At 41.0% G+C, this 24,609-nt stretch overlaps 1 protein-coding gene across 1 annotated transcript in view; it reads left to right on the top strand.

Annotated features, from left to right (window-relative positions):
• LOC115580439 (protein kinase C-binding protein NELL1) overlaps positions 1-24,609 on the top strand; it is a 283,933-nt gene that overhangs the window by 244,245 nt on the left and 15,079 nt on the right. The window contains exons 15-16 of the mRNA XM_030414756.1: positions 171-266; positions 14,028-14,168. Coding sequence (XP_030270616.1) covers positions 171-266; positions 14,028-14,168 — 237 coding nt within the window. The remainder of the gene's footprint in view (positions 1-170; positions 267-14,027; positions 14,169-24,609) is intronic.

The following is a 24,609-nucleotide window of genomic DNA, read 5'->3' as shown; positions in this document are numbered from 1 at the left end:
TGTACCGCTTTTAAAAGGATAGTCAGGGGAACCACTTTGCACATTGTAATGTCTTCATGAAACCTTAAACTGCAGGAGTTCAAAGCCTTTTCTTTTTTTTTTGTACTGCCGCTGTGACATCAAGGATATGAAGGCAAACTGAACTGATGCGTCTCTTTTTCTCTCTCTAGCCTTCTGTGAGGAGGGATGCAGGAGTGGAGGGACCTGTGTGTCTCCCAACACGTGTGTCTGTCCCTCAGGATTCACAGGACGCCGCTGCGAGACAGGTAAGACCCCGAGGACCCCCAGCCCTTCACCTGTCAGACTTGTTCAGCTGTCCCTTCTAATTAAAGCTTAGCTTGAGCATCACATTGTTTTTATCGAGTGTCAGAAGTGACATCAGTGTGAGTGGTCATAAGGTCGTTCTGAGGGATCAGCAGCCATCCCGTGAATGTCTCTCTCTTTTTCTCTCTTAAAGAGAGAGATGCACACACACGTGCACAATTTCTAAATCCCTGTGTTTGAATTTGACCAGGGCAGAGAATTAGGATCCCAAGAGAGCTGTCGAAAAGGACAGCTAATTCTTCTCCACTCACCTCCTCCATTTTACTTCCTTTCCCCTTTTCTTTCTTCCTCACAATCTCTTCCTCTCCTTTTCTGAGTTTTTCTGCTCCTTCCTCTTTTCACATCGTCCCCTATTCCTCAATCCCTTGCTTTCCCCTTATATCCTCCCCCCCTTCCTGTATCTACTTTCCTCCTATTCTATTCCTGCTTCCTCCTCCCATCTATCTTTTTTGATCTTGCGATTGTTTCACCCTCTCTTCTCCTCGCCTCCTTTCCTCCTCCGTTTTCTTTTCCATTTTTCATCTCCTTTCCTCGTTCTCTTCCCTTACTCTTCTGTCTTCCTCCTTTTCCTTCCCCTCTATCCTCCACTCAGATTTTTCCTCCCCTCCTGTCTCTCACCTCTTCTCTTCCCCTCTCTTTTGACACTCTATCCCACTCCTCCTCCGTTTTCTTTTCCCTTTTCCCCTCCTTTCCATTCTTCCTCTGCTTTCTGTCCCTCTATCCTCCTATACCTCTTTTGTCTTGTCTCCTCGCTGTCGTCCTCTCATTCCTTTTCTTCTCCTCTCGTCTCATCCGTTATTACACTCTGCGCCTCTGCCGTCTCATTTTGCAGAAGTGATAAACCTGCTACCACAGAGCAACACATCCGCAGGTCAGCTATTCACACCACGTTGCCATGGTTTTACTTTACATACTTACATATCATTGATTCAACAATATCAATAAAATCATTTTTAAACTGCCCTTGACATCGGAATTACCGAAATACTGAATGTCTTTTTTTATCGTCACATTCAGTGTTCTAACACTAGTAAAAACATAGTGCTGTCTGACATGATATTTTCTGCTCACAGCGGAATGGATCTCACTCAAGTAGTTCCTTTAATTTATTGAACAAGAGACAACCTGCACCCCCTCTGGTGTATCATTTCAGAGCTCTGTGTGTTGGAGCATGTACTTGTCTGCATATGTGTGTGTGTGTGTGTGTGTGTGTGTGAGCATTGCCCGTTGATTACTTTGAACGTGTGCAAAGATGAAAATAGCAAAATAAGGACTAACACATCATCGCAGTAATGAGGCTCCTCCCGTGGCCCTCTGGCTGCTGCCCAAGGCTGCTACAGATGAGATGTAGAGCGAAATTACTCTGCTTCTCTACGTCGCACTCTCTGCTGGTCTCTGGATGTCAAACTGTTTTTTTCTCTCCTCCTTTTTCTATACCGTACATGTATACCGCACGCTGTACAGCCAAGCCCCTAATGACTTTGCAGTTCACTGTAGCAAAATGTTTAGATTTTAGTGTTTGCCACAAGGGAGGAAGCGATAACAACCCAGCTGCCAGAATAAATGTTAGTGAAGTGCATTTCTGCAAACCACGAAGCTTTACATTTCTGTATATTGCAACTTTATGTTTCTTCAGGTTGATTTTTCTTTTGTGTGTTGTCTCAATGCTGTGCTTATGATCTGGTTACGTTCAGGCACAAAAACCGGTCTCATCAAAGAGAAACTATCTGAAGTCACCACCACGGCTGGAAATTGACCCAAGCACTTAAAAATATCCAACAGTTTCACAGTGATATGGCATGTTTTGTAGAGACATTAATATCATAGTTGACATACTTTTCGTTAAATATAATCATACTAATGTTGTGTACATTCTCAGCAAATATCAGTATAATAAAACAAGTTATTCATAGCTGTGTTATGGAATTTAACTACTTTCCCCTGAAGAGTTGCCATAGGCAATTTGCACATGCTGCACAGAAGGTTCTTTAACATCATGCATGACATGTTCTCTCTGTATGTGTTTGACTCATCCTGCCCATACATCTGGCAAACTCTCTTACTCTTTTTCCTGTAAGTCTGTTCATGTACATCTGTCTCCATCTCCCATCTCCATTTCTGCTGCATTTCCCTCCCATCTAATAAAACACATCACTGCTCCACTGACTCCTCTCCTCTGTGGTGTGTACTGTGGCTCAATGGGAGGTTAAGAGCGTCTAAATATAAAGCCAGTGGGAACAGAGTCAAACTTTTGACTGATCTTTTCATCTTCGCCCACGATGATCCTTGGGGTTGCCTGTCTTTCTCCAGTGGGTTCATATAGCTGCCACTGATCCACTGTTGGATCCTTGTGATATATTTTCTGAAATGCTGTGATCCAAAGGATCAAAATCTGAATTAAAGACCTAACAGTGAACTCTCAGTTTGCACACCGTGTCTTCAGCAATACTGTTTTCAAACAGCCAACGTATGGAACATAATGTACTGCAGCATGTGTGTGTAGGTGATTGGATTAGAGATGACCAGTTTTGTAAAGACACAACAGAGTTTTTCAGGTCTATCTATGTTGAAAATGTTCCTAGCTGCTGTAATCATTGCTCCTGTCTGCACTGGCAAGGGAAACAAGAAGGTCACTTTATGTGGAAAAGTGGTTGGGACGTAGGGGCTCAGATGGAGGACCATCTTTCACATGGTCTTCAACATATGCAATTTCAAGCAATGCAATGGTGGTACTGGTACAAGGTCAGAGTAGAAAATAACATGTTGCATCAATAGGTTATAGTGTCTGTAGTGTATAGTAGTGTATAGTGAGTTGGTATCAGGGAAATACTCAACATAGAATGCACAACAATGATGAGTTGTTAGCAAGCATACTTTTTTAACATTAAGAAAAAGGTATACAAAAATGAATGAGTCAGGTTCAACTAATGATGATTCTCAGCGATAAAGGCACACGTCATTCATTGCTAAAGAAGCAACAGTGATGGGGACATGTCCCAAGCGTCCAGTGTCATCCCCTCCCAGTGTGACTCCAGTGCAAGACATGGACTACAGCTTTAGTTAGACAAATCCGGTGGATAACTTGTCAGAATGACAAGTTTCTTGGACCCTAATTTCAACTTAACATTGAACAAGATTTTAACCTGCTATGTTTTCACTGAGTCTAACTAGCTTGTTGATCACCTCCTGGGCCAGAAGGATGATTACAGCAATCAAACATTTTTTTGATTTCAAACTTTGTAGGAATGCAATGCTTGTATTTAGGGATGCAAAATGCCTAACCTATCTTTAAAACCTAACTACCCTGGCATTACATCTGTTCTCAGCCCAAGGAAATGCATTTTTTAAGCATTTTATAAAAGGAGCTACAAAATGTGTTTAACGGCATTTCTAGCATGCTTAATACAAGTTTATATCTCGTCTTTTTTGTTCCCACTTTAATTTATTTACCGCGCTTAAGCCTGGCATTAGCTAATTTCATGATGTTGAAAGAATATTTTAAACAGTGCCGCACTGTGGCTCTTAATGTTAGGCTATACACTGAGTTCTTTTTAGCAGGATTGTGAGTTTTGATCTATTCCTGTGATTAGCTGAAAAAATACCAACATGGACAGATTCAGTGATTTGAAGGTCAAAAGTTGTTTTTCAGGCATCTCAGTTAAAACTGGCATGTAAATGTCTGAAAAGTGTACATCCAGGTGACATATAATACATAATTATATTTGAACATGTAAATAGAAACTGCTTGAACACTGAAATACGGTTGTTTATAAATGCTCTTCAACAACTTTGATGTCTAAATAACATGATGGTTGTTTGACCAGCAAATGACCAAACATAATACCTAACACAGATCTAAATTTCTTCCTGCTCTTAGATCCTGCATCATGCCAATAACAAGTTACTGTAGCAAGCACACGCTCTCTCAGGTGCAATTATCAGAGGTAAATAAACACTCATGTGTTTGTTGGTGCTCGGCTGTTCTGTGGTCACTTAAACTGCTCCTTTAATCTCGCAGGCTGTTAATTTTCTGCACATTAACTGGTCACAGACTATCAGGTAGCGACAAACACAACCCCTGGTCGTTGTTTCAGTCTGAGGGGAACATTAATGTAAATGCCCCATGTGACATCTTCCATGATGTTGTTTTCACTAGGTTAGTAGGGCTAGAGTAAGTGTAATTATGCCAAGCTGAGCAGGCCAGAGGATTGTCCCCGCGAGCTGGGGGGATCGTTTTAACTATGTGTGCTTTGATTCTCATTCCCTCAGTGTGCTAAAACTCACAGCTCCTCGCAGTCCAGGCTGTCATAAAGTCTTCAAGTATGCCTGTTGGGAAAAATCCACAGACGGGGCAGAAGTGAAGCCCCGCAGAAAGTACTAAGTGCTCTCGTTTGCGTTGTAATGGAAGGAAACAGGGAAATGTGAGAGGCTGTCTGCTGGCTGCTTTCCTTCTCTTAGCTGTAACAAAGATTGATGGTGTGTGTGTGTGTGTGTGTGTGTGTGTGTGTGTGTGTGTGTGTGTGTGTGTGTGTGTGTGTACTCATATTGCATAGCATATTGTACTTAATACCACAGTAAGGTCACCTGTCCATTCCAATGCCACACACACACACACACACACACACACACACACATATACACACGTCTATGCACCTCAGCTAACAAATACCTTTATAAGACTGTTGAGCTGCAAGAATTATTGTCTGTGTGTGAATAAAATGAGCTTTTATTACATTATTACATCTTACGAGGTGGATGATGAATGGGGTTTTATATAACGTGTCCTCTCCAAAAAAACGAGATTTAGAGGCCTGGTGGAATTTGGTATTTATGTGCTTACAATTGGTGCATAATGGTGGATTATCATAGGCCTTAGATCAGTCAAATACTCTCTTCAGTTCAGGTGTTTAGTTTCACCTCCTCATTCCTGGCGGTCCATCATAACAAATGTCCACTGAGCTGGCAAGCATTGTTCAAAACTGCACAAACTTGTTTTAATTTCTAGATAGGTTCCAAAGATGTCAAATATTTGGGGCCAATAATGCAGCCAAAATGCAGTAACTATATATTTGGTCATAACTAGACCATAGCAGAATCTGACTATTAAACACCTTAACATAAAGATTTGTTGCTAAAGATTGTGTTAGTCTATTTTCATGTGCATCTTAGTAACTGACTTGTGTTATACCGCATTATATAAGCAGTATATATAGAATATAGAATATTCTATTCTATATGAGCTGTTAAATCGTAAAAAAAAAAAAAATTAAAAAATAATTAAATAAATCAAGCCTAAGGAGTTGACATCACGCACCAGAGAATTTCTGACAGCACTAATTGTTGTTGGCACAGAAACAAAACCGAATAACACGGTGTGATGTATAGGTGCATTCATGAGACAGTGACGGCAGTGACAGTATCACGTTGCTATTGTTCTCTTTGTTTTCTCCTCCCTCCAACACTTTGATAACTAAACAATTCTGTTCCACATACGCCTCCAAATATGGAAGGTAATGAGTTTATTGCAGTTAATGAAAAACAAAATGTACACAATGAAAAGGTTTGTGTGAGTGTGTGTGTGTGTGTTTGTTTATGTCTGTGAGTGGAACAGTGAGATAATTAAAGGTCTGTGAGCTCTCTAATGAGTAAAGTGCGAAAGATAATTTTTTTTAAAAAAGGTGGGATTCAGGTGTAAAGGTGTTCTATCTTTAAACCACACCGTGTTTTAATTATTTAATGGATGGAAATATCGCAGAGGTCACATAAGAGGGAGATGCGGCGCAGTGCATGCAGTGTTTGCTCTCTGCTGCAGTGCATTTGAGTCAAAATGAAACAAAACATGTTTATTTGCTAATGTTGTCATTAAACTTTCCATCCAAAGTAGATGAACGGTGTAAAAATTGTAGCCGTTCTTTAACACTGTTCACCAATTCCAGAGGACCAACATTAGGGTTACAGTAAGATAAACTTAAATGAAGTCACAATATTTAAAGTTTGATTGTAGATTCTTGAAATCTGGCGTCTTCCTCAGTTAAGCTCTTCTATAAGAAAGCCATGTTCTCCCTGCCTCCTGTCGTGACAACTGTCGCTTGTCTAGTGCAGATGAGGGTTGGTCAAACACCAAGCTCCGACACAATATTTCTTTTCTAGAAGTTCTTTATTGCTTGCAAGCAAGAGTCACACACCAACAGAGCAGAGATGTTGACTGAGGGGAGGCAGTCTTTCCTCAGCATTTGTAATAATAATCAAAACAATACATTCAATTGTAAGAGTCACAAGATTACATATTCTTTTTCTCAAAACACTATTCCAATCATCTCATCATACACATAAACTTCTTATATACTTCAACCATTGTTGTGCGTCTTACGTCAAACTAAGGTCAAAACACTTAAACACAGAAGAGGCTTCACTAACCCCCTCCTCGATGAATTCCTTACCTAATTTCCTTTATGTTTTCATGGCACATTATACTATATTCAATACGTGAATAGATCCATTCATATTCTGCAAACTCATAATATCACAAGATAGAACTTGTGTTGGAAACACAAGAACAATATGAATTCACTTTACATGCATAATAATGTATCAATATTGTTAAGTTTCATATGTAAGATCAAAATATCAAAATAAGAAGTTTCTCACACTCCTTCAGTACTCAGTCACATCAGCGTTATTTAAAGTGAAGTTTTGGAAAACAATGGAATGACGATCGGGGGACAAACCATGCAAACGCTTTTGGACAGTGCTGACCTTTGAAAGAATGGAGAGAACCAGAGAGTCTGCAGTGGAGGAAGCCATGACATTTGCTGTCATGTCGTTAATAAGTTAATAAATAAGAAGCAGCACCAAGACTTCCTCTCCATACCTACTTTTTCATGTACTAAACAATTGGGAATCAATAGCCACTACATGACCCAACAGATTTCCAGTATAGCCTGTTTTGCATGAATGTGCAAAGTAAATGTTTATTCAGCAAAGTAAAAGAAACTTGGTTGTCATCTCTTGTGTTCACTGTCTTAAAGTAAAATACACTGATCCTCCATGTTTCATCCAACACCGATTTAAATTTCTTCACAAGTGCCAGAAGCCAGTTTGATTGTAAATCCATCATTTGAAATTTTGTGCTTTGGGGTGCAGAGACAAAACAGTGAAAAGCTTGTCACTGTCCTCTGTCTTGTGTAATTGAAGCAGTAAAACACAGAAAAGCCAGAAAATGGTGAAGAGCAGCGAAATAAATATTGAAAATCAAAATTTTACTGACAAGAAAATTAGTTTTCCTCTCAGAAGATGAAAGAAGAATTGCAGCACCTCTTATACCTAAGTTAGTAGTGCGGGGGAAAAGCCTCAGAACGAGTCACTTTTAAATTATGGTCAAATCTGTTGGAGAGCCGAGCAGCATAATTGTTAATAGGAGGGCTGGCAGCACTGGCGAATGATGTTTATGTGCTTTGGATGTTCGAACTGGGCAATATCTACCGGGCCTTTCTTCTTCGCAAAGAACCCTCCACAATTTACATTTTTATCTGTTTATGCAAAACAGGGAAGCGTTAGGCGTGTCAGTCCTTAGTTTAGGGTCTCACAACATATGCGTATACAGTGTGCAAATTAAAAATGAATGAATGAATAGCTATCTTGCCTCATTTTAATCAAATCATCGCGCAGTGGTCCTAATTTGCTCTAAACGTCGCGCGTGATTTGCAACTGTGGCAACAGCGAATTTGAATCGTTACAGCGACAGCGAGATCTGCAGCGGATACACGCTGTAGGTTAATTAGTCAGACTGTATGCCGTTTAAAGTGAAACGTGTTCCGCCCATTTGTGTATCGGAGCTGCCGGCAGCTGTTGACCTTCTTTGTGCAGCGACGGCGGACGGCTGCTGTGTTCTTCTTTCGCCAGGGTTAATTAGATAAAGACACTCAGCTCAACTCACACACTGCCTGACAGCTTTGCAGTCATGAAATGTTAAAAAAGGAATATAATATGACAAAGATTGGATGATTATCTGGCAAAATTCAGTATACTGTAATTCTTATTTCGAGATGCTGTACACGTTTTTCATCTCTGTCTATCCCTGTGAGCCCCCTCACTTCATCTGTATTCGAATTTGAGGTGAAAATGAAACAGCCACAAAGTCCATTCTACACATTTTCTGATCCGGTAACACCCACAGCTGTATGTATTTTAATTCATTTTTTGGGCTGAACCGCAGCAAAATATAGCCTGTCCTGGACTGAGTGAATGATGAAGTTGCACCATTGTTTGGTCAAGTGTTAGAATTTCCCCATTCACAAATTGCTCCTTCAGTCCTCTTTACCTCCTGAGTAGGCTTTCTACAGGCAGGCACATGAAAGTCCTTGATTATGTCCTCATGAGGACTTTGATTTACATCGAACTGCAGACAATCTTCAGTGACGTCCTCAGAGGCTTCTCATACATTTGCTCACAGCATACATTTGCTGCCTCTCAGTTCAGATCTATAACAAAGTATCCTGGCGGTCTTACTATCTTACACCTCAACATATGAGTGTAATGTGTTGCTCCCGTATGAGCATTTGCAACATTTTTGGCAAAAAAAATATTACTGTGATCACTTAAGAAAACTGCAGATGAACATTTAATATCTGACACAATTTGGCCAGGCTTCAAACTAATCTCACTAATCCTTTGTTCTCCCCAAAGGCCATGGAGTAACTGTAATCTAATTATCATATTTAAATGTTATGTCATTGGCTTGGCTTGTCCCTCAGAAATAAAAATCATGAAAATTAAGATATATTTATAAAAGAAATCACTGATAAACATCTACAGTACTGGACGGATATTCAATGCTGTCAAACCCGAAGCCGTGCCACCCGTGTGTGGTCACGGGTTTCGTTGAACACAACTGTTTGTGAGAGTGAAGCCAGTGAGGGATTGTGTGTCTGTTGCTGGGGAGGGTGCCTGCACAGAGAGTTTAATGGAATCTGGGCTCAAAGCACTGAATTAAAGGTCAAGCAGCATGGTTGCAGATAGATACCAATTCAAACCTCACCTGCTTAAAACATGAAAAACGTGAAAGGCCTTCTCTAGGTAGAGCAAGTGTTCAGTTTTTCTGGGGTAATGTAGAAACATGACAGTTCAATATGGCGTACTCTGTCCCCTCTCGAGATATAAAAGGCTCATTCTAAGGTACTACCAGGGCTGGACTGGGACAAAAAATTGGCCCGGGCATTTTGAGCCGAGACCGGCCCACCAGGTATTGATGGAAAGACAATGAAGCCTATGAATGAAAACAACTTTCTTGTGACAATGCTTATACACTGTCTTGTTGGTGTACATGTACTTGTCTAATAAACCTAAACCTACACCATCCTCCCAGTCCCATTATTCTACACAGTACTTAGCGGAAACCAAAAGGCTGCTCGGTTTAGTTAACCTCCTGAACAATGTACAACATATGATGGGATTCTGAAATTAGGACAGAGAGGAATAGAGGTGAGACATGGTCATTGATGAATATTAAAATGAATAAATGACAGATTTAGTGATATTTTCATAGACTATTTATTCACCACATCAATGAACAGCACAGCAACACAGAATATTTCCTCAAACATGGCAACCTTTAAAAAGTGAAAGGAGACCGAGAAAGAATGGTGAGAAAGAACAACACTTGCTGGACTTACTTATATGATCACAGTGCTGGTATCTAGAAAAATGTGGGAAAATAGTTGTGTCATATACTCTATACAGTTCTTACTTAGAGGAACCTCCTGAACAAGCGATGAACAATGTATGATGGGATCCTGAGAATAGGACATAGAAGAACAGAGATGAGATGAATATTAAAATGTATACATGACAGACTGTGATTAAGTGATATTTTCACAGACTATGTACTCACCACATCAATAAACAGTCACCTTAGACCTCCACAGCAGCAACACTCAGCACAGCAAACACAGAACATTTCCTTAAACATGGCAACCTTTAAAAAGTGAAAGGAGACAAACAGAGAAAGGTGAGAAAGAATGATACCTGATGGACTTGCTCAGATGATGTCAGTACTGGTATCTTCAAAAACAGTTGAATCATGTATTCTATACAGTACTTATTTAGAGGAAACTATGGCAGGCTGCCAAAAATGAGTGACAGCATCCTATAAGAGACAGTGAGAGGTTAAGGCTGGAAGAAAACAGCTGTCCCATATATACAATACCTCATTCTTATCTTTATTCCACCTAGTGTCCTATGCATTAAGACCTATTAAGATGCACTTATATCAATTAATTCTAACATAAGCATTTTCTGAGCACTTTACTTGTTTGCACTCAAGTTAAATGCAAAACTTTTACGTTGGACTGTACTTTGTGCAATGACAATACAGTTTAATCTAATCTTATCTGATACATTATAATGAGTGTTTTGATAATTTTATTTTACCTCATCAGGCTACAAAAACAGCTCGCTCTTCTCAGCTACCCTGTCAATGACCATGTCGGAGTCCAATGACATGAGAATGTCCTTTTCAGTGGGCATCAGTATAAACATCTCCAGCCTGCTAGCTAGCATGCACAGCTAGCTAAACTTGTAACTGACTGTATTAAGAGTTAGCAAGAACAACGAAAATAAACTACACCCAAACCCAGGTAGACCGCAGTTCATCACTTCTTACCTGAAGTTCAGATTCCCCTCCACTCGGCACCGGCAAGGGGAGGCAGGAGGAGGAGTCCTCCTGCCTCCCCTTCTCCTCATCCACCTGACGGCCACCTCCGCCATCATTAACGTTACCTGCGGCTGCTTCGGATGCCGCTGCTGCTGAAGACGAAGCTCCGCCATAGCCACCAGCAAAATTCTGTGCAAATGCCTGAAGGGCCTGTCTGTTTTTAGCTCAATTCTTTTCCGCGCCTCCTTTCCGCTGAGTGCTGATCTCCATTTTCGTGATCTTCTCTCTCTGTATGATTGATTGATTGACAGCCGAGGGCCAACAGGGAAGGCATCGGCCCTCGGCTGTAATTGGTCCAGCCCAGAATCAATCATGACTAATGGGCCGATCTACCAGTTTTGTGTACCAATAGGTATCATGATACCACCATAATACCATTACTAATACTAGTACCATTAGTAAAAAATAGGGAGCAATTCCTGACGTTGCACCTATACGTTGCACCTATATGACCTGTCTGCTTGCTTTTCGAAATATTTTACAAACTCCATCTCTCAACGAATGACCTCTGATGTAGGCTAACCCTTGAAGGCACATGTGAGTCTGGACTTGTGCATGCCCTAGACTCGTGGAGAGCGGTCACGGAACGGAACTGTGTTTTTGCTTTAGTGTAATGTATGTTATTGATTCTGCACCAATTTAACTCATTGAAAGTATACCAATACATCTTTTCTAAACTAAACCAGGGTCAATACTTGAAACTTAATGATTCACTGAGTCTACGCTGTCGAAATCAGGACACTTTGGGATGCAATATATATCCAGCCTAAACATGTGGACGTATTCCCTTTCATGTGAAGACCCAGCACTGCTCTTTTGTCCAAGGGTTAGCTGCTCTCAGCCACCAGTCACCTCTAATCTTGGTATGTTTCACTGGGATGTCAGAGAGGGAATCTTTTTGGTGTAGCTCTGACCGGATCTCTGACCTGAGAGGCTGACAGAGGGCAGCCCTCCCGGCAGCTGTCACGTCTTATTACCTCCAGCACACCAGGCTAACCACACACACACACACACACACACACTGCTAAACGGCTAACCCTGAGACTCTCTTTTTATCTAGTTAGAGATAAATAAGTGTGCCTGTGTTTGTGTATATGTGTGTGCATTGTGAAGGCAGGGTCAAAGGTATAAACTGTGACTTTCTAGAGCTAGAGCCCCATGTTCATAGATTATAGATCAGAAGCCAGTTTGGTTATCTGATTTTTGGTAAAGAAGCTGCAGCTCTGTGTTGACGTCCAATGGAAGCTGCTCTTGTAGAGTAAGCTGTAAACAGAAATGCAATTTGTGGTGGAAACAACTCATCTTAAATGTGGAATCACAATCGCATAAGTCACACAACTCTTCTCTAAGGCAATACAAGTTTATTGCTATAGCAGTTCAGCACCTTTAAACAAGGCAATTTAAAGTGCTTCACAAGTGTAGTCTACCAATTATTCACACATTACTATACAAATTCTGTAAATCACAGTGAAAACTATGCATACAACACAACATTAGAATCACCTTTCTGAGATCTTCAAATCATCTTCGCATGTGTGTGTGTTCAGTGGAAGCTGTGAGTGGTGCACTTCAGAAGTTCAACACGTGTATCAAAGAAAACACAACTTTCTCAAAAGGATAAACCTTGAATTAAAGGAATAATCCGGCATTTTGGGCAAGCCGCTGTTTGCCCTCTTACCAGGAGCTTTACTTGACAAACAACACTTTCAAGTTTTTATATTAATCAGCTTTGAGCATCTTGGGAAGGTCGGATAGCTGTCTCGTACCGCATAAAGTCAAGTGCAAATGCTAAACAGAAATGAGGCAGACAGATATTCGATCGAAAGACACAGACTACTGTGAGGTTGAAAAGATGCACCCGTCTCTCCAAGCCGCGGGAATTAACTCCCTCCAAATGGATCCACAGGCATTCCAGGCGATCTGTTTACATTTATACAGGCCTGGATAAAAGGCTCAATTATATTTATGAGGACTACATGATAAGACTGACATGGATATTGTCACTTAACTGCATGTCATAAGAAAAAGCAAACATGAGTTTTGATTTCTTAAGCATTATACAGGCACATTAAAGCGAGTGAGTGGAGCTTTGTCAAAGACACATTTAATTAGAATCCACTTCGATTTTAGACAGCAACAAAAACATTCTTGGATTTTCGTTTGAAAGTATTTGGATTTTCATGTTGTAGCTGATTCCGACAGCCTACATGGATACTCCATGAAGTGAAGCCACTGCAACCCTTGCTTGCTCATGAAACCCCTCTTTAAACCCATTACATAATGTGAAAAATGCCTGCAAGTCAAGCTGCAAGCTACCATGCTTTCTCTTGTTGATTTGCTTGAGATGTGGCGTTCTGCCCCGTCAGCTACAATATGAGACAATAACAGAGCTGACAGTTAACAAGCAGTCCATCCGTACCTCTCCGTGTTCGCCGTGGTTTTGCATTTAAGCGATTCAAGGTGTGACCGAAGGTCACTCTTTAACCAAAAGGGTGTGTGCGCAGGTCGGGTCTTGCAGCCAGAAGTGAGAGAGCTGCAGATGAGGAACAGAGCTCACACCATACATAATGGATGAGAGAGATTTACTCTCCCGAGGAGGATCGTGGACCCAACGCCTCTGGGCTACGCATGTGTATGCACACCGCATGCCAGAGACAAAGCGTAAACAGGGCAGAAAGAGTGAGGTGGAGAAATAAGGAAGTGCAAAAAGGGAAACAAGTCTGCTGCTAAATGGTGTGATTTCTGAAAGACTTTGATCCCTGCTGTGACAGGCAGGCTGCAGAGATGCTGGCTCTGTAATGTGGGCAGCCGCTGACCCAGCTTTGCTGTTGCGGTGGCGGGGATGTTCTGATTGGATCAACCCTTCGCCGCTGCAACTAGCGCAGATCAAAGAACAAGCAAAAAAGACACAAATGAGCCAAAGTTTCAGGTTGATGTTTGTTGCCAGGACGATGATTTAAACTGATGCTACAGTGTGTGTTTGTGTCCTCAGACATCGACGAGTGTGCAGAGGGTCTGATTGAGTGCCACAACCACTCCCGCTGTGTCAACCTGCCAGGCTGGTACCACTGTGAATGCAGAAGTGGTTTCCATGACAATGGGTCCTACTTGCTTGATGGGAGCTCCTGCATCGGTGAGCATACATTAAAACGAAAACATGCTAATCACAGCTTGAAAACACCAGCTCCTCAACCTCTGCATGTACCGCCTACTTACTATATTTTGCCTCCCGCTCTCAGAAATTCTAAACACTGTCACCACACAGCTTCCCCTCCAAGTCCCTTTGATCCTGATCCCTGGTCTCCTACATGATCACTTGATTGCCGTTCTTTGTCTCATTTATTCTGTTTGAAAATCTAGTGTGTAGACACAAGCACACACTGTGATGTTATAAGTATATAGGCGCATGTGCGTGTTTGCTCTGTCATGCTATCCAGCGGGCTCACAAGGAGGCTAATCAGACATTTTCTGACCCCAACAGCCCCGAGGTCTAAGATCATGCGGTGTGAAACCCACGCACAGACGCAAACCCTTAACGAGATATTCATGAGGAACACACGTCAGCCTCGTGGCACTGTTAGATGGGTTTTTTTGCCATGTGCTCAGCCCACGAAGCCTGGAGCGAGGCAGGCGTGAACAGGGAAACGTCAGGCTTGTGTGCTTCCTGTGTCAAAGATGCAGAGAACAGGAAAATTCCGATGAAAGTCCTAACTGCACGATCAATTATTAACCGGCCCACATCTGCTCTGTTTATACCAAAAACCACGCATTCGGAGTGCAAGCAACCGGCTTAATAATTTGCCATTTACACCATTTGTCTGAACGGTTTGCTTTGGGTATTTTCAGCTGCTTTGTTTGTTATTCCTCCTTTTGTCTTGCTGTAATTGTGTTGATTTAGCCTGCACCTATTATAAAGCTAAAATTATTAAAAGGAGCAGAAATCAATATAATTACTCTGCAGAGCTGTAACCAGCTTCATGCGTCTCTCACCAAGTGAAACCTTTGTAATAGTTTGATTCGCCTATTTGATCTGATTTCAGAAGCATGTTAACCCCGGCAGCAGGCGATTTGAGGGGTGATGAGGGGGAGATGTGATCCACCTTGTTAACCTGCCGTCCTTTCTCTCCATCCTCTAGTAGCAGACAGAGTGCAGGGTCAGAGGGGGTTGTTAAGTCGAGCATGTTCCTCTTGCCTGCCGAACTCACTGATCTTTTGATCTGACTGAGGTTGGCACAGGTTAGCATCTATGGCCCCAACCGTGGCTCTGCAATATAGCCTTACTGTGCTGTGTATTGATCAATCCGTAGTGCTGTCTGTGGTGCAGAAGTAGCAGACGGGTTTGTAACTGTGCTTTTTTTTCTTTCTCTCAGTATGTTCTTGGATCTATCGAACTTTCTCAGCTATACACTTTGAATACTCAACCCTGTGCTTTACTGTATACTTTATACAATAGTGCCAACTCAAGGTTGTTGGCAAGAGACATTTATGGCATTTAGACATTTAAAATACAGGTTATGCTTAAAATAACAGTATCTAAATATAGTATTAGCCCCCCCAAAAAGCGTTCAGGAATTTATTTGCTACTGGGTTGCAGGAAGAATGCAGTAAAACAAATGGTATATTACAAGTAAACAATGTGATTAAGGTACAGCACCATACAGTAATGTAACAATACGATATGTTGTGGTTTGTTTTGAAAACACAGTAAATTACTCTCAATTGTTGAGATTTCACAATAATTCAAAATAAACTGTTACGATGTCACATTGCATTCTTACATCAAAACACTATTTTGCTGCAATTATTAGCCAGTTATTTCCTGTGAAATTCCAATAATAATTTTCACAGTGTTCATTACACAGTTTAAAAGACAGCTGTAGCACGTATTGAAGATAACTGGATATGAGACTGGACTGAGATCACCCTAAAATGAATATTCATCAATTTGCTATTTGCCTTCATGCTGCTTGAAAGTCAGATGACATTTTGTAGTCCACAAAACACTCCTGGAGTTTCACAGCAAAAACAACGTTGCAGCATTCTCCCTAACAACTGAAGTAGATTAGGATTTGTTTTTTAAATGTGAAAGAAAAAAAGCCATGTCATGGTTTGTTTTCATGTTGCTTAATCACGTTTTACGAGACTCCACTCCACCTTAGCTTCATGAGGGTAAGTAGTGACTGAATTTTCATTTTTGGGTGAAATTATCCTTTAAGGTAACCTGCAACAGTGTCCTTTCGAAAGTATGCATGGGTGTGCATGTTGGTTGGTGTGAGGAGAGGGGAGTGTTCCTTAATGCCAGTTTTAACAAATTAACAAATCACAGACTGCTTATAACTGTTTTACCACTGATTATAATATAATCAGTTTTCTGTACTGACCTGTGAAAATAGTCTACAAAGAGTCAAATGTCTTTGATCTGGCATTTTTTACTGAAATTCGAAATGAGGAAGCTGCACCTGTTAGAAGGAGGACAAGGTGTTTTACAGTTTTGTGACTTGTTGACTGTTTTCAGTTGTTCATAGCATCATAGCAATATGCTTGGTATGATCACTGTGGCTGTTAATGTCCTTTTAGGGCTCAAGTGACTAGCAAGCGCTCATTTTGTGATTTGCAGGTCAGAAGACACAGTTCCGAATAAAAACTGGGATAAAATATGTATCAATTAAATACTGTTTAAACAGCAATAACACAAAATCTAACTGTTGCCACAGCCTCTGTGAGGCTTTATGAATGTAAAAGAGTGATTTCAGCTAGGTGCTAATTTCAACATGCTCACAATGACAACTCTGACATGTTTATGTCTAGAAGGTAGGATGTCTGCCACAGTCACCGGCTTAGTTTGGCTTCCTAACATCAGCGAATAGCAGTAAACAAAGTTCAGCTGCTTACTGATTCCAGGCACTGACTTCACCTGAACTTCAGGATTTTCAGTGGATCAGCATATCACAGATGACATTCTGCCTGTATGAGAGCAGGTACTCAGAATATCTAAATATCACTCACCAAATTCAAGGCACTGCTGTCAGTGAAAAGCCGTAATGGATGCTGCAAACAGGTCGGCTTGTCTGAGCGAAACACTTTTGCGTTCACTTAACCTTTAGATCAAAATGCAACGTCAGCGGTCTCGCTTGACTCGTGTGAATTGAGGAGAGAGGCATGATTTCAGCTCATTTTCGTTTCAGCCTAGCTCAGATCTTAGAAGAAGTAATGGACAGACAAACAGCGGCTTCGTGTCACAGAACATCTTTAAAGTCAGTCACGCGCTCGCATTGTCTCATCAAAAGTGGTTTTGTTGCCCTTGTTATTTTCTGCTCTTTAAAAGGAAGACTCACTCAGTGTTCTTCATCCAATTAGTGATTTGAATCTTTCGATTCCATGTCACCTTCAGGCTGCCGCATCCTCCGCTGCAAAATTTAATTAACGTTTTACTGTGAATAAACCTCTTTATGCGGGGAGATAAACTTAACTGTGACAGTTCAAAAGTCAAGTTTATTTAAAAAAATCTAAAACAAAGGCTGCAGCGTTCAGGCGTAGGAGGTGTCAGTTGTTATATCTACTATGTGTTACTTTTGAAGAAAACATAAAAAAAATACATTACTGACAAGAATGGCACTTAGTAGAGCACATATCTCCAAGGCCCAACCATCCTCTTTAATTCAATTAACCTTTATTCACTATAAGACTCGAAAGCCCTGTAGAAATGTTAAACCACCCATAAATGCTTAACCATAATTTAAGCTCACCAGATCTAGGATCCACATCAAATTGTTGTCACTCGTTGATACCAGCCACCCAAATTCATGCGAGTTCTTTCATCAAGATCCATGCGTTTTTCATGATTAAAGAGAGTGTGAAAAAAATCCTGCATCCCTCCTTTTACAAGCAAATGGGGGGTGTATTCTGGGCCGAAACCCATCCTCAATCCAAATTTCACAGAAGTCTGTTCTTCATTTTTTGTGTAATCCTGGTGATAAACAAACTAACAAACATACACACATGATGGGTAAAAAAAAAAAACCTCCTCTGCGGCCGTAATTGTATTACTTATTATAGGAATTAAGCAAAGCTAAAAGAAAACGTCTGCATGAGAATAACTCCATGAAAACAAACAAAACATTCAACTAAGCTTGCAAAGAACTTACAGTCTGTCATGCTTCGTTGCAGTGTTGTGTAAAGCCCCCAAAAGTCATACTTGAGAAAAAGTAAAGAGACCGTTTTCAAATAATGCCTAAAGGTGAGAGTCACTCATACAAATAGTAATTGGGTAAAAGTCTTTGACTATCTGATAATAAAAGTACTTGTGTATCAAAGGTATTATTTTAGCACAACATTTTACTTTTTATCTGATTTATCTGAAGCTCATTCAAAAATGCATGCATTTGGCTATGATGTAGCATGTAATCTATAAACATAACTAGCAACCAAAGTTATACAATTCATGTAGTGATGTAGCAGAAAATAGATCCCTAAAATTCTACTTAAGTACAGTAGTTGAGTAAAAGTACTTAGTTACATCACTGCTTTGTTGTCAGTGTACAGAAGGCAATTGGAATATTCCTGCTAGTCACACGCATATACAGTCCCCTACACATGCATATCATCAGAGCACAGGGTCACCTGCAGTACTGAAACCCTTGGAGCAGTTTTGAGGTTCGGTGCCTTGCTCAAAGTCATGTAGGCAGAGCTGGTCGGCACCTTAGAGGTGATACTGGCCTCCCTTCAGTCAGGTGCAGGGGATCTACAGTAACCAGCCTCTCCAACTCTAGGACATCCTCCCTTCCCTAAATTTATGATGAACTTCGCTTTCAGTTCTTTTCTTTTCATTTCTTCTATTTTTTGACAGACAACTGACCAAATAGATGTGACGTTGCATCCAGATAAGAGGTGTGCACTGCAGTGTGATGATATAAAGTGGTTAGGTTTAGTTTTGTCGGTCCCTCTGAGTCAGTGCTGTTTACACAAGCCCGGTTTGCTTTGGTGTTTGACAATCATACAAGGACAAATACATCATCAGAGAAGAAGAAACACAGACAGCTTATTACAACAACAGGAGCTGAAAGTAAACACAAATACAAACCTTTTAACTAACATTAACATATGATACTTAAACGTAAAAGCGGGCTTCTTTCTTTATTACTTGACATGTTTCCTCTTAGAGTGGTTTCAGGACAGAGCACTTAGTTTCAGTTGGCTGTCTTTACTATTAATCAAACATAATCATTCAATGGGACAAAAACCATGTGTCGTCCACGTGCTGTCCGTGCACTGGAGTTTGCTAGACACATGTATACAGGACATCTGTATTACCTCAATAGAATGTGTAGGCGTACGGGTCCCTTTAAGAATAACAACATTATGTTACGGGCGTCAGAGAAACACCAGAATGAATAATTGATGAAACCATTAGTTTTATTTCACAGACTCATTAAGTCAACTTTTCTTACAATTAGGATTTCTAAAGCTCTAACTCTTATCTGTAGCAAACGGCTCAAACGAAGATGTAACTCAGCCTAAATGACTTAAAATATGATTATACAGTGTTACTAGTAAAAGTAGTAACTCATATGTCAGTGAGAGATCCCATTATTGACTATGCTTTTCGACACTGCACAGCATAAATAAAAACATTTCATAATTCATGGGCCCTGTGTGAGCGTTGTGTACGTGTCGTTGCTTAACCAGACAAGTAGCTGTGACAGTGTATCCGCCACCTCTCTCCTCCCACTACACACGTTGTATTAAGCGGGCAGCCAGCAGAGGAAATAAGTACGAGTGACAATTTTTTCACCCCCCTCTACGATATCCCTCCAACAAACTCTCACGAGCCGACCAAACAGAACATAGGATTTTGGAACACGGGAGCCTGCTCAGAGTGGAGAGCAGCATCACTCATCACAAAAACAGCCCGAGTGTTGGCCAAGAGTGTGTGACGGCCGTGCATGAAATGGCAAATATAGCACTAGAGCTGATGATTAGAGAGAGAGAATAAGGGAAATGTTTTAAGAAAACAGAAATTCTCTTTGTCCGTGTCTATTAATATCAGTAATTGTGCACATAATTGCATCTGGCAGAGGTTTGGTCAGGTGGTCGCTTTTGCATTTCGAAAATTGTACTCATGGATTTCAGTTCAGGCCAATCTACAGCCAAAAAGCATCAGTATCACGCTTAGTTCTATAAAAAACAAAATAGGCCTTCCAGTTAAGCGATGCTTTGTTGTAGTGTCAGTGCTTATTCACATTTGGCACATGGAGCAACTAGCTGTGCTACTGTCAGAGTGTCCTGTCGGGTGACACATGAATCTATAAGAGTCTAATCTGTGAGGTTGCACTGTCCCGGCTCGGGTCAGGGCTGTCCTGATGTGTCAAGTCAAGGAGACACTAAGCACATGTCTATTATTTCCCACATGTGGAAATATGTCCAGATAAGGCAACAGATAAAAGGGAGGCCTCCAAATCTGACTGAGCACTAGAAGCTCTGCGCTCTGAATACAGTTTATAAAGCCTTTCTCAGAACCAAATTTAGACCTGAAGCTCTGCTCTGTTCCAAATATGACAAAACCTCATCCAAAATCACACTGACTTCTAATGTGTGCAGAAGAAAAGAAGTTGAACCCTCTGTGTAAAACGCTACATTCTCATTGGAGCTGTGGTGTGCTAACACTTCTTTACTGATCTTTATTTAGCATTGTAAATTTCATTAAGGTTTTAATTTTAAGTAGAGGCTAGTCAAGAAACACAACATTTTAAAACAATTAACTGACATTATTAACAAAATGTGAAGAAAGAACAGTTTTGATTTTATGACGTGTATTGTGTTGCAGAGGTATCTAGTGCTAACCAGCTAGTTTGGGTCCAAAGTTTCTGTGCCAGTTCTCCGAGCTCCCAGTTCGGACAAGTAGCTGCACAGCTAACTGAGCTAACTGGCTAACAGCAGCTACAGTTAGCAGCAGTTAGTGTTTACTACAGTGATATGCTATCTCGTATGTGTTTTGAGCATGCATTTGACAGGTGGCCAATTCTAACATATTCCACCTTTAATAAAAAACACTTGACATAGTTTGTAACAATTCATTGCCTGCTACTAGCTAACTGTTTCCTGTATGCTTCTAAGTCGTGTTCTCTTTTCTCAGACACAGGGACGCCATTAAAAGTATTTCTTGTTGCTTTTTGCATTGTTCACAGAGCAGCGTTACCTAAAGGAATTGTGACATGTACAGTGTCAGTTTGTAATAGCGTTTTTAGGTGAGCATTTCACAACTGACACACAAAACATGAAAAAGAAAAATAGGTGTTAGTGTGTTTATGAGTTGGATTGAATTGTGGTTTGCTGTGTCTTTGTGAGTTACAGTGTATTGTTGCTATATCTTCCTATGCAGTGTAACACTGTAATAACCTTACAATACCTTGTGCTAGAATGTATTTCATAATGTTTTATCAGGGTTTATTCTAACATTAAAATGCGGTTTCCACTGCAGTGCATTATTATGCAGTGTGTGCATCGCACATACTGCTGTGGTGAGGACCTGAACAGCTGCCAGCAGCAGTCCTTTTGCTTTATTGCTTTGACTGAGAGCTGCATGGGCTGCATCTCAAAACATGTTTATTATGCCTAATGCTTTAGGGAGAGGCAGGTGGCTTTAATAAACAGATTGTGCATAAGGATGAAGATAATACACCGTAAACTCCCACTTTCTCGCAGTGTGTACGCATCATTTTCCCTCTCTCTGTGATGTGAATGACCTTTTCCATCTGGGCTCCCTTGAGTCATACCAAAGAATTGCATCTTAAGTACTCAAATACTGAGCTTTGTGAAGATTTCTAATAACCAGCATCTTTCAGAGGGATTTCTTTGTTTCGTGTTCATGTGTGTATGCCTGTGAGAATGTTTGCTGCAATTTTTCATACACTGATAGATTAGTGCTTTGGTGTGTAACAGCTCATGTAGGTGTGAATGTAAGTTTTTCACATGGTTGGCTGTGCTCAGTCGGTTCCTCCGAAGGCCTTTTGTGTTCAGTTGTAAGGCTGTCTTTCACAGCCTACATGTAAGAGTGTGCTTCATCTGCGAGCGGCAGCTTGTGGCTGAATGTGGTGAATGTAGCATGAAGAGCATTAATCCTTCACCAGCGGAGATACAGTATGTCAGACTGGCTGATGGGGATTTCATTTAGTGTATGCAAATAGTCTGTCGCAGGCACAGTAAATTCTCGGCTGAGCTGTTTTCCCCTCTCTCTGCATCCAGCACACTGGATGCTGCAGCCAATTAGAGTGTGTGTTCAGCGCTGTAAAATTGTGGCCACAGAATCGGCCAAGCCGCACGTCCTCACTTATTCCTGAGGGACGCTATCATCTTTGAGTGAGAGGAAACAAACCTTTATGTTGCGTTCACAGTGTGAGCAACTTGAACTTTGTGACTCTGAGCATTTCTAATCGTCCAGCTTTACAAGTAGTGCATTATTGTTGCTTTTGTATTACTGGTTTGTTATATGGCTTGGTGACATGGATCAAAATATGTATAATATCTGCTCCCATTAATAACCAATATCTGGGATATATATATATATATCAAGGATCAAGGCAATATCAATACAGCAGAGTGCAAGGAGCTAGAAGGACGGACAGGTTGTAAACAAGCCATCAGTTTAGCCAGATCATGTGAACCACTCTATTTTACAAAGTGAGTACACCTATAGTAGTCCCTTATTTCACAGGAAGGCTGAGTGTATACAGCGGTAGGTACAGAACTATAGGTCAAGGTTTAAGGAGGAAGCCAGTCCATAAACAATAATGCGTTCTCACAGCAGACGAAGTGGGTAATAATTTTGCTCCCACTGTTTGTGAATAAGTTTGTTTAAAATCTGTATGATCATCCACACGCCCATATTTTTTAACCACTGAGTTGTAAGTGAAAGCCACATGTGATATAACTTTTATTAAGACAGACTTTCATAGAACTAAAATGCACAGACATTTTGAAATTATACAACTGCATCATGTGAATGGATATTATATGAAATAAACAGCAGGTTGAAACTTTTGCAGCACAGGCCACAAAACTGTTATAAAGGAGCATAGGTACAGATGCAGCCCCCTCGAACTTCCTGTTCCTCTGTGACAGGGCCCTAACTGATCTGTTGCAGGTCCCTGCTGGGACCTGGTGGAGGCCATGACTGGACTGTGATCCCCCACGATGACATAGTGAATGTGGGGTTGAAGCCCCTGAGAGCCATATGTGAAAACCATTTGCAATGGTTTATCTATCCACAAAAGAATCAAGCGAGTCCATTGTAGTGTGAGACAATTAAAATGAATTGCACGAGTATTTGCACTGCATTAGTATACACACATCTGCAGCCAGCAAGGCGCAGTCTCCCTGTAACACTGTAGACCAGCGGTGCTCAACTGGTGAGTAACCCCGTTTTCAGTCAGACTTTTGCCCAGGCAAAAAAAAAAGTTAAGAAAAGTCCTGTCCTTTTATTTTGAAGGGGATTTTACATGCAGCTGTCTATTCACAGTACTTCACACACCAAATATATTAACTATGGGCTGTGTCCGAAATCACTCACTACTCCCTAAATAGTGCACTACATAGTGACTACGCCATTTTGTAGTGCTGTCTGAATGTCTAGTGGGAAATATTATACCCTATATAGTGCACTCAAAGTATCCCACAATGCATTGCAAAAAGTAGTGTACAACCGATGGTCAGTTACCAAGCAATATTTACCATCATGCATTGCTCTGCGGATGAACACATGAAGGTTTCAATTCACATTTCAACTGCGCGACAGTAGTGACATCATTAACAGCGCCGGAGTGGTGTTCGAAAGTCAGTTTTTCTTTTTGCCGTTGAGCTCACTATATAGTGCACTTTGTTGGACTCACTATGCAGTAACTAGGGAGTAGGGAATGAGTGGGCAACTTCGGACACAGCCTATGTATACGTGACCCCTTTGGAATCGACATGGATAGCATCACGTTGCCAAGCAACAAAGAGAGTCAGCTGGTGGAGTCATGTGACCGTACGCTGAAAACGAAATTCACAGAGGTAAGTGTCTCCCATTTCTGTTGCAGCACTGTGATGAGCGAGAATCCTTCTCTTGTCACTCGAGCAGTAAAAATCCTCCTACCATTCAGCACTACCTGTCTGTGAGTGTGGCTTCTCAGCTCTGGTTCAGCTGAAGACAAAACACAGAAACAGACTGGACATTGAACATGGCCACATCTACTATCACTCCAGACTTTGAGACATGCCCAGTTCTCCCATTAACTCCTCCAAACTCAGGTCTGTGTTGTCAGTGTTACACCTGCTGTCAGGTTGAAGTGAGTGATGTCAGTGTTACACCTGCTGTCAGGTTGAAGTGAGTGATGTCAGTGTTACACCTGCTGTCAGGTTGAAGTGAGTGATGTCAGTGTTACACCTGCTGTCAGGTTGAAGTGAGTGCTGCTTAATTTTCTTCAAAGCACAATGTTTTTCAGTATTTACCTACTGATAAGGTAAACAGAGGTTATTAATTTTGTATACTTGAATCTTATTGAATTGCACATTTTGTTTAATTCATTTTGAGTTTGTGG

This window comes from Sparus aurata, chromosome 4 (genome assembly GCF_900880675.1).
Source record: "Sparus aurata chromosome 4, fSpaAur1.1, whole genome shotgun sequence".
Classification (NCBI taxonomy): Eukaryota; Metazoa; Chordata; class Actinopteri; order Spariformes; family Sparidae; genus Sparus; species Sparus aurata.
The sequence above is the reverse complement of the archived record's forward strand: the minus strand, read 5'-3'. Positions and strand labels throughout refer to the sequence as shown.